The sequence below is a fragment of the Sycon ciliatum genome, chromosome 10 (genome assembly GCF_964019385.1).
Source record: "Sycon ciliatum chromosome 10, ocSycCili1.1, whole genome shotgun sequence".
Lineage (NCBI taxonomy): Eukaryota > Metazoa > Porifera > Calcarea > Leucosolenida > Sycettidae > Sycon > Sycon ciliatum.
In genome coordinates this window covers 24784519-24795168 of record NC_088652.1, presented here as the reverse complement: position 1 = coordinate 24795168, position 10650 = coordinate 24784519, and the positions used below count along the sequence as shown (strand labels likewise).

Sequence of the window (10650 nt, the reverse complement as noted above, 5' to 3'; positions counted from 1 at the left end):
TATATCATTGCAAGAGACGATCTAAATGATGCCTCTATTCATAGCAGACACTTTGTGGGTAGATTCTAACAGCAAGATGTCTTAGCTCACATCTACTCTTGTCAGGTATGGGAGCGCCAGCTTGAAGATGATGTTTCAGCCTGGGTGATGTCAAACCAAGTTTTATATAGGCGAAGAGATCATGTGTGTGTGTGACGGGGGGGGAGTGTGGGCGTGTTTGTGTGGGTGAGTGTGTGTGTGTGTTAGTTTGTGTGTGGATGGGTGTATGTGTGTGTATCCGCGCGGGAGCGAAGGGTGTGAAAAGATCATAATGTGTCAGCTAAATATAAGGGCCTAGGAATACCATGTTAAAGATTTGACCATTTAGCCGAATGTTCTTGTAATTATTCGGGAAACACAGCTGCTGCTGATAACAATACTTGCCTCCTAGGACGAGTTGTTCCAGTTTTTTTGGATTATTGGTACTGACGTCGGATACTTTTCCTTGCATGCCAGGTGAAGTGCCCTTGTAAGGATTGTTGAAGTAAGTGAATGATGGACAATCGGGACTGGATTTCGGAGGGAAGTGTTGACTCTGATGCACTCTCACCACTTCCACCCTTAGTGATATGGACCAGCAGAAGGACAACTGCGTGTCCTCCACCGCACAATATACCATATTATGGGACGACTTATCCAGCTCTTCAGCACGTAAATCCCGTTAGTGCTAACCAAGTAGTGACCTCAGAAGGCTCCTTTACATATGGTGCGCTTCAGAATACCTCATTCACCCCTTGCACTACACAAACATCTACCTGCAGTGTGCTTCAAGAATATCCTTGGGTAGGAATTGCAGAAGACAATTTCAGGCACCCTCGACCAGAATTCCAAGACAAAGATACGTGGACTAACGAGTCTTCAAAAGCAGCTGTTGAGAAACCATGCTCTAATCCAATGACACCACCAGTGGACACTGACCAAAGATCGCAAGGCAACGTTCACCAAACTGTCAACTATCCCATCTCGTTTTCAGACCACTCCACAGGCCACGGGAACGTGGATTATAACTCAGTAGATGGTAAATACTCAAGAACGCCCTCCGAAGTGGACCTTCACAATATCGGACATGTTGCAGTATCTCATCTTGCGCCTAGCGTATCTGAGGATGCCAAACATCATGATCGTCACATGCTCAATACACAGCATACTTCGGAGTCGTGTTTTGAGGAAGATAGTCAACTTCTAGCTGACTTTCTTCAAGACCACACGTCGCTCAGAATGGAAACCCGGATGTCAATTGATCGTCAGCATGATATTGGTGATTGGGCAAAATCACATCCTGGAGAAAAACTGTATAAAAGAAAGTGTTCCGATAAATCATTTTCTACTCTATCCCGTCTTACATCTCATGAACGACAACACCCAGAAGAAGAACCGTTTAAGTGTGAAGTGTGCGATAAAACCTTCACTAGACGATATAACTTGGTCTCTCATGGAAGAATTCACTCAGGAGAGAAACCCTTTACGTGCAAGTACTGCCCTAAATCATTCAGGGTGAAATCCAGACTTGCTATCCATGAACGTATTCATAACGAGGAGAAGCCCTTTAAGTGTGATCATTGTGACCAAGGCTTTTCCGACAGTTCCAACCTTAGACGTCATAAACGTATACATACTGGGGAAAAGCCATTCAAGTGTAAATTATGTGGTACGGCTTTCGGGGATTCTTCATCCCTCGCAAAACACCAACGGATCCATACTGGAGAGAAACCATTCAAGTGTGAATTGTGTGACAAGGCATTCAGGCATAATTCATCCCTCACAAATCATCAACGCACCCATACCCGAGAGAAACCATTGAATTGAACATTTTGTGGAAAGTCTTTCTGTCAGAAATCCAATCTAACACTGCACAAAGGAATACATCCCTGAGAGAAACTGATTAGCGATTATGACAAGTCTTTCAATCGACAAAAAGAACACTTGGAAGATCGTGCAAACACTAACACCATTAAACAAAATACTTTTTTTAAGAAAATGGAAAATGTTCGTTATAGAATCGTTTTGAAATGCAAGTATCCCAATCTGACCTCCATGCAAAGGTCACTGCTTACATGTTGACTTCCACATTTGTAGCATCACAAACATTATCATTATCATTGTCATTGTTTTAGAGTTGATATATTGTACAGTTTCTAACCATATTATTCAATCCACTTCTGACACGTATTTCCATATCTACCATTCCTAAAAAATGCTCAGTTGCGCTGAACATGCGGCTCATTTTTGATACCTCTGTACCTTTTCGCCCATCTTTATTCTTCTGTACACATACCTGGCATGGATCGTTTCCCTTGAAGAGACGCTGTGCTGTTTAAAAATTCGCACATGATGCTAAATATGTGATGTACTTTGTACCTGTACATACCTTTGGTCCCATTTATATCGTTATTGTCCCTGTTGAAACTCATAAAATCTTCTTAAAAATATTATCTCAATGTTTATTTGCTTGTGGGAATGTGCAAACAAAAGAAAGTGACACTCACGACCAAAAATCGAACATTATGACAATTGATTATGCCCAGCGATGCTCTTCCACTAAGCACTCTACCACTAGTGGTCGTCAAAGCAGCGACCGTTCAACATTTCCCTTTGCCTCCGGCGGATCCACAAAGCTGGTGGGAAGCAAGGAACGTACATGACGTTTAATGTCTTAATTTTGGTTTTTGTGCACAGTGAGAAAATCAATATGTTCAGTTCCCTTGAATATTACTTTATAATACTTATAGCTCCACCGACAAGTTATAACGTGACGAGGTGGCAAGAACAACCTATCAGTGCAAAGAACTGGGTATTTTTTTGTTTTACGAGAAGCCAAAAACCTCGTGAAAAGAATACTGCATGGTAGAGGTGGCCGCAGTTACAACTGTGGTGGGAAAACTGCAGCATCTCCGCCGACATGAGGTCTCGTATTGCACAAAAGATTTCAGAACATATACCTTGCACTACTTATCACAATAGGCGATATCAATTAAGTATCTCTTCATCATCTGAATATTATTTGTAGGAGTCTCACAACGATTTGTCTCAGATTGCGTCACCTCTTGTCTGGTTTTGAAGAGTCAGCGTGAAGGTAATTTCTCAGCTTGGGTGATCACAAATAAGCGTTCATGTGAAGTTTTAAAAACATCGAATTAGAGACAGTGTGTGTGTGTGTGTGTGTGTGTGTATGTGTGTGTGTGTGTGTGTGTGTGTGTGTGTGTGTGTGTGTGTGTGTGTGTGTGTGTGTGTGTGTGTGTGTGTGGGGGGGGGGGGGGGTGTGGGTGTTGGTGTGTGCATATTTGTGGGGTGAGTGTTTGTGTGTATGAGTATGTATGTGTGTGTTTTCGCACGTGAGCTCATGATGTGAAAAGAACATAATGTGTCAGTTAATTGTAAGGGCCTAGAAATAGATATCAACTCATTGACGTGAAACATTAGCAACGTGTTCATGTACTTATTCGGGAAACCCAGCTGCTACTGATTACAAACAATACTTACCTCATAGGACAAATTGTTCCTATTCTTTGGATTATTGGTATTGAAGCATAACTACCAGCTTGAGACAGGGCTACCTGTCAATAGCCGGGAAAGTTGCCGTAGAGCTTTCCCCGCCTGTGCTGTCCCTGTATGGAATGCCCTGCCACCCGCCGTCCTCAGCCAGCCACCTGACTGGAAACGGCTGCAAAGTTTCAAAGTGTCTGTCTTCCGGCACCTCCGTGCCCAGCAATGGCACTGGGCGACTGACACTTTGTAAGATGTATGCACATCTGCCCACACACTGCTGCATATTGCCATACGCCTCGTGCCCTGCTTACTCTTTTCTCTGGATCTGAATGTGCATCCCTTACGCATTATAAAATTATACTATAATTATTTAGTTCTCTCCCCCTCTCTTGCCCCCAACCCTCCCCGCTCGCGCTCTCTCTCTCTCTCATTTTTTAAATACTTTATTTAGTTCTCTTATTTAGTTCTCTTGCTCCCCAACCCTCCCGCTCTCTCTCTCTATCTCTCTCTTTCTCTCTCTCCTCTCTCTCTCTCTCTCTCCTCTCTGTCTCTCGCCTCTCTCTCTCTCTCTCTATCTATCTATCTATCTATCTCTCTCTCTTTCTTTCTCTCTCTCTCTCTCTCTCTTTCTCTATTTCTCTCTCCATCTCTCTCTCTCTCTCTCTCTCTCTCTCTCTCTGTCTCTCTCTCTGTCTGTCTGTCTGTCTCTCTGTCTCTGTCTATGTCTCTCTGTCTCTTTCTCTCTCTGCTATTGGCGCGCCTGGTTGTGATGAAGCCGAGACCCAAGGTCGGCAGAGCATCTCAGACCACGCCACCACTCCCCTTATTCATAGCTCACACATGACGGGTTTACGTGGCTCTAGTAAAAAAAAAAAGTCGGATACATTGGTACTTTGGTACGAGATTTGCGCTAGGAAGGATTGCTGATGTAAGTGAATCATGGATAATTGAGACTGGACTTCGCAGGGGAGTATTGACTCTGATGGACTCTCACCACTTCCACCTTCAGTGATATGGACCTGCAGAAGGTCAACTGCGTGTCCTCCACCGCAGAATGAACAATCGTCCAGTATACCTTATAATTATAGCTCATCACCACTTATACGCCGGTGGTGGGAATCAAGTAGAGAACTCAGAAGTCTCCTTTGCCCATTATGCAAATCAGCATACCTCGTTTACTCCTTGGAGCATACCATCACTTACCACCAATTTACCGCCAGATCATCCACCTCTGGACCTATCAGACATTGAACCTCGACTAGAGTGCCATATGAAGGAAGATACAAACACTACTGAGCTTTGAGCAACAGTTGTCGAAAATCCATGCCCGAATCCCATGACATCGGCAATGGATATTAACCAAAGATCGCAAGACAGCGGTCACCTAACCGTTCACTATCCTGTCTCAGTTTCAGATCACCACACAGGACACGGGCACGTAGATTATGACTATGAATAAGACAATTACTCAAGCACATCTTCAAAAACAGATCTTAAAAATCCGGACATGTTCCAGTATCTCACCTAGCGCCTGAGGAGGGCAAACATCATGATCATCAAAAGCTCAAGAACCAGCATACGTCCGGGACGTATTCCGATGAAGACTGTCAACTTCTAGCTGACGTCCCTCATTACCCTACGTCGCTCAGCAATGAAACCGTTGTGTCACGTGATCGCCAGCGTGATATGTGTGATCGTGCATATTCACAATCTGGAATAGGGCCTCATAAATGTAAGCATTGTGATACATCATTTTCTACTCTATCCCGTCTAACATCTCATGAATGTGTACACCCAGGAAAGAAACCTTTCAAATGTAAGGTGTGTGATACCACCTTCAGTATGCGATATGATCTTGTCCGTCATGGACGAGTTCACTCAGGAGAGAAAATCTTTCCATGCAAGTACTGCGCTAAATCATTCAGTGAGAAATCCAGCTGTACTGTTCATGAACGCATCCATACCGGGAAGAAGCCGTTTAAGTGTGATCATTGTGACCGAGGTTTTTACAAAGCTTCCGACCTTAGAGTTCATGAACGTACACATACTGGAGGGGAGCCTTACAAGTGTAAACGGTGTGACAAGTCATACAGGCAATTCGCGCACCTCATTAACCATCAACGCATCCACACTGGAGAGAGACCTTGCAAGTCTAATGAATGTGGCAATACATTCGCGCGAATGTTCAATCTCACAGCTCACCACCGCGTCCATACTGGAGAGAAACCATTTTCGTGTAAGGAATGTGGAAAGTCTTTCACTAAAAAATCCAACCTAACAGTTCACGAACGAATCCATCCCTGATGGAAACTGATCAAGCACCAGCGACGCGTCTTTCAATGCAAAAAATACCAACACAAAAAATATAGAAAATGCTATTATTACATGTCGGTTTTGATCCGCAAATAGCGTCAATGCCGTTTACAGCTCAATCTGATATCTTTGCAAAATGCACGGCTTATATGCTGATTTCAACAAAATTATAGCATTCAAAATATTACTTTTACCGTTGTATTCCAGTTGATATCCACCGTTGCATTCCTTGTTTTCTATTTCAGTTCCTACACAGGAGGAATATGTTTCCATATTTATCATGCATTTAAAAAAAACTAAATTGCGCTGAACGTTTGTGTATGGTTCATTTTTGATAAATCAGTCCTGTTTTATGTCGACTATCCTACTTCTTTTCGCTGGAAGAGGCGCTAGGAAGTTTTGAATTTCGAACACGAAGCCAAAATGTGATGTCTAAATTTACCTTTGGTACTATGTGCAATAATTATTGTGTACTTCTCGTAAAGTTTTACTCCTTGTCCAAAGTCGTCAAAGCGTAATTTTACGAAGGTTTTATGGAGATGCAACGAACAAATTCTAAAGAAGGAGTTATCGGACAAAGAAATTACTTTGATGGAAATGTAATGTGAAGAACCATAATAAGAGCGATGGAAAATAATAATGATGAATCGATCTAGAGAATAGCAGAAAACTGGGTCTTGAGTTTTTGAGTATTTGTTGATAATGATGTTGAAGAATAGCTTGAGATTTGCAGTTTTTCTTTCCCTGCCACTCTAAAAGCTTCTACTCTTGTAGGCTGATAAATATGGTGGTATGGTGGTAATATAGTGATATGGTGGTAATATGGTGGGTTGGTGGGAATATGGTGGTATGGTGGAAATATGGTGGTATGGTGGTGATATGGTGGTATGGTGGTAATTATGGGGGTATGGTGGTAATTATGGGGGTATGGTGTTAACATGGTGGTAAAGACAAACCAGGCAATACGGTCTTCAACTTCGTTTTACTCATTTTTTAAAAGTTTCATGCCATCTCAGGCACTTATCAGGTGATACACAAGAAAGTTAAATATTTGTTTCATTGTCCGAAGCTGCACTACCCAAAATCTGATGTTGAAGTGTCATACTGAAGTGAATGGCTAATCCAGTGTGATCCTAAAGCAATTTTGTAGGTGAAGGGGACATTTTAGAGAGGGACCCTGTGGTGTATGTGTGTGTGTGTGTGTGAGAGAGAGAGAAAGACAGTTCATATAATTATCTCTTTGCATGTGCGCGTGACTATCAAAATTAATAGTATAGTGCGAAATGTAGAGTTCTGGAAATAGATGTGGACTGATAATGTGACAAGTTAGCACAGAGTTCGCATACATATTCGGTAAAAACTGGATGAAACTCAATACACAGCTATTGTCAGCGAGTAGGGATAGTTCGTTTTGGAATTTGGATTTTTCATATTGTTGGATACTTTTCCGTGTTAGGAAGGAGATCAAATCCTTTTGCACGAATTTTTTAATTACTTCAGTAAGTAAACCATGGCTGATTGTAACTGGACATCCGAGGGGAGTTACGCCTCTGGGAAACTCTCACCATTGCCACCTTTAGTGATATGGACCAGCAGAAGGTCAGTTGAGTGTCCTCCGCCGCCGAATACACCATCCTATGGTACACCTTATCCAGCTCTTCACCGCGCACACTCCTTTAGTGGGGATCAAGTAGCGACCTCAGAAGCCTCCTCGGCCTATTGTACACTTCAGCATACCTCCTTCAGTCCTTGGAACATACCATCAGTTGCCACCAATTTACCGCTAGTTCATCCACCGCCGGACCTAACAGACCGCGCAAGGGACCATCGACTAGAGTGCCGAAGGAAGCAAGATACAAATCCTGCTGAGCTTTCAGCAACAGTTGTCGAAAATCCATGCTCGTTTCCCATGACATCGGGAATGGAAATTGGACAAAGATCGCGAGACAGCGATAACCAAACTGTGAACTATCCAATCTCAGTTTTAGATCACTACACAGTACACGGGCACGTAGAGTATGACTCGGAAGTACACAATTACTCAAGCACGTCTTCCGAAGTAGATCTTCAAAATATCAGACATGTTCCAGTATCTCATCGAGTGCCTAGCGTGCCTGAGGATGCCAAACATCATGATCATCAAAATCTCAAGGAACAGCATACATCCGCGACGTATTCCTCTGAAGACACTCAACTTCTAGCGGACTTTCCTCAAGATCATACGTCGCTCAGCCAGAAACCTTGGTTGTCACTTGATCGCCAGCACGATATGCGTGATCGTGCACATTCACAATCTGGAAAAGGGCCGCATAAATGTAAGTATTGCAAAAAATCATTTTCTACTCAATCCCGTCTAACATCTCATGAATGTGTACAGCCAAAAAAGAAAACTTTCAAATGTAAAGTGTGTGATAAAACCTTCAGTAGGCAATTTGATCTTGTTCGTCATGGACGAGTTCACTCAGGAGAGAAACCGTTTACGTGTAAGTACTGCGCTAAATCATTCTGTGCGAAATCGAGCTGTACTGTTCACGAACGCATCCATACCGGGAAGAGGCCGTTTAAGTGTGATCATTGTGACCAAGGGTTTTGCAACAGTTCCAATCTTAGACGTCATAAACGCACACACACTGGAGAAAAGCCATTCAAGTGTAATGTATGTGTAAAGTCTTTCTCTTGGAAATCCAGTTTAAAAGAACATGAAAGACTCCATCCCTGAGAGAAACTGATCAAGGATTGTCACAAGTCTTTTAATTAAAAGACACTTAGAAGACCATGCAAACACTAAAACAATAACACAACAGTCTACTTTTCAAGATAATGGAAGATATTCATTATAGAATCGTTTTGAAATGCAAGATGCCCAATCTGAACTCCATGCAAAAGCCTCCGATTGAATGCTGACTTCTAAATTTGAAGCATCACAAAATTATCTTTGTCATTGTGTTTAAGTTGATATAATTATTGTACAGTCACTACCCATGTTACTCAATGAACGTCTTACACGTATTTCCATAGGCAATGTTCATAAAAACGTCAGTTTCGGTGAACATGCGGCTCATTTTTTATAAAATCAGTACTTCTTTGTGTGTCTTTATTCTTATGCCGGATATAGATACTTTCCCTAGAAGAGACGCTGTGCTGTTTTGAAGTTCGCACATGTTCCAAAAATAATATGTGTGGTACTTTTTTCTGTATGTACCTTTAGTCCCTTTTGCATCGTTATAGTCCTTTTCTAGTCCCTTTCACAACTCTTAAAATGTTCAAAAACTAAATCAATAATCATTTGCTCGTGGAAAAAAATGACTTACTGGCAGGACTCGAACCTGTCACAATCGTTCACGCCCAGCAATGCTCCACAGCTAACCATTCTACCACTTGTGATCGTCCAAGCAGCGACCGTTCAACGTTTTCCTCAGACCTATAATCTCTGGCTTCCTGTGAATCCACACAAGCTGGTGGGATTCTAGGAACGTACATGACGTGTAATGATTTAACTGTAGTGTTTTTAGTTACTGTCAAACTCACGGATTCCAGTTACCTATTGTCAGCCGTTATCAGTTAGCTGCACCACAATTGACGAGGTGTGAATCACTATCAGTGTTTAGAACTGGGCAAGGTGCAATCGATTATGTAACATATACGTCGCACTACCTATATCATATTAAGAGACGATATAAATCATGCCTCTATTCATAGCAGATACTTTGTTGGTAGATTCTAACAACCAATGTCTCAGCTCGCATCTCCTCTTGTCAGGTATGGCATCGCCAGCCCCCCCCCCCCACCCCCCAAAGCAACGCAGCGGTTGGTCCATTGCCATAGTTTCCTGAATTAATCTGGCACTCACTCACTCACCCTCCCTCATTCACCCCCCCCTCTCTTCCTCTCTCTCTCTCTCCCCCTCTCTCTCTCTCTCCATTGTCTGGCTCTCAGGTTCTCACTTTTCACACACAGTCTTTCTTCTCTCCCTTTCCCCCATGGTGCGTGATATGCGCCTTGATCCCGAGACCATTGGTCGGGGGAGCGCACTTCACCTCACTGGCACAGCTCAATAGCACCTACACGCCCATTGTAGTCCCCTATGTTCTCTTGATGTTGTTGTTGTTGTTCTCTTCCATTCTATGTAGGCATGTGCAGTTTCATAACAATGAAAATGAAACAGGGTATCAGCGATAGGACTCTAGTGGAAGGTCTAATTCTAGTAGTTCCAGCCTGTGAAATAAGCGCCGGCAGAGGGATTGGGTGCCAGTGGGCTGCAGGTGTTAGGATAATGGCGGGTATAGCGTTAGGAGATCTTTGAGTGACGGGCAGGCATGAGCAGAGTGGCATAGCATCGATAAAAGCAGCGGATTGTGATATTGGCACGGGCTGAAATCGTCAAGCCCGTCGAATTGAGAATTTACTATCAAAGTGCACTTGAAGGTAATGAATTTCCAAATATCCCACCTATAAAATATTATGCTGACTAAGGTGATTCGTCATTTTCTAACATTGCATCATCTATTAACAAATCGGTAAAATATCTCATTGCCAGCGCCTTCAAAAAGTCACGTGAAATTTCTTTTTGCTATTGTCATTGCCAATGTGCTGTCCAGTTTGCCTCCAAAATTGAAACTGATAGTCCTTTAGGAAGTGACATTGTAAGAGCTTTCAGTCTGCATGTGCTCGATTTTACGGTAAAATAGAGCATAGTAAAAGATCCATCGCCGCTGGTTTCAACCTCCGGTGACAGCACATTTAGCTGAGGAGGAAGCATGTGATAGTCACATACTAGGAGCCACGCGTGGGAAGGGGGGATGTCGGTGTTTT

General features: G+C 42.8%; 2 protein-coding genes across 2 annotated transcripts; both read left to right on the top strand.

Moving 5' to 3' along the window:
* Nucleotides 1–1189: 1189 nt before the first annotated feature.
* LOC135826758 (zinc finger protein 239-like) lies at nt 1190–5829 on the top strand. Its single transcript, XM_065339363.1, has 2 exons — nt 1190–1533; nt 5367–5829. The coding sequence occupies exons 1-2, from the start codon at nt 1289–1291 to the stop codon at nt 5827–5829; spliced, it is 708 nt and encodes a 235-aa protein (XP_065195435.1). The 5' UTR covers nt 1190–1288.
* Nucleotides 5830–7231: 1402 nt separating this feature from the next.
* On the top strand, nt 7232–9530 carry LOC135825999 (zinc finger protein 836-like). Its single transcript, XM_065338634.1, has one exon. It carries the CDS (start codon nt 7349–7351, stop codon nt 8555–8557), a length of 1209 nt encoding a protein of 402 aa, XP_065194706.1. The 5' UTR covers nt 7232–7348; the 3' UTR covers nt 8558–9530.
* Nucleotides 9531–10650: the final 1120 nt, after the last annotated feature.

Excerpts from the sequence above, each read along its gene's own strand:
- LOC135826758 (XM_065339363.1), top strand. The coding sequence starts at position 1,289 with ATGATATTGGTGATTGGGCAAAATCACATCCTGGAGAAAAACTGTATA. Across the intron at positions 1,534-5,366 it reads ACTGCCCTAAATCATTCAGG|TATGCGATATGATCTTGTCC; the intron begins GTGAAATCCAGA and ends TACCACCTTCAG.
- LOC135825999 (XM_065338634.1), top strand. The coding sequence starts at position 7,349 with ATGGCTGATTGTAACTGGACATCCGAGGGGAGTTACGCCTCTGGGAAA.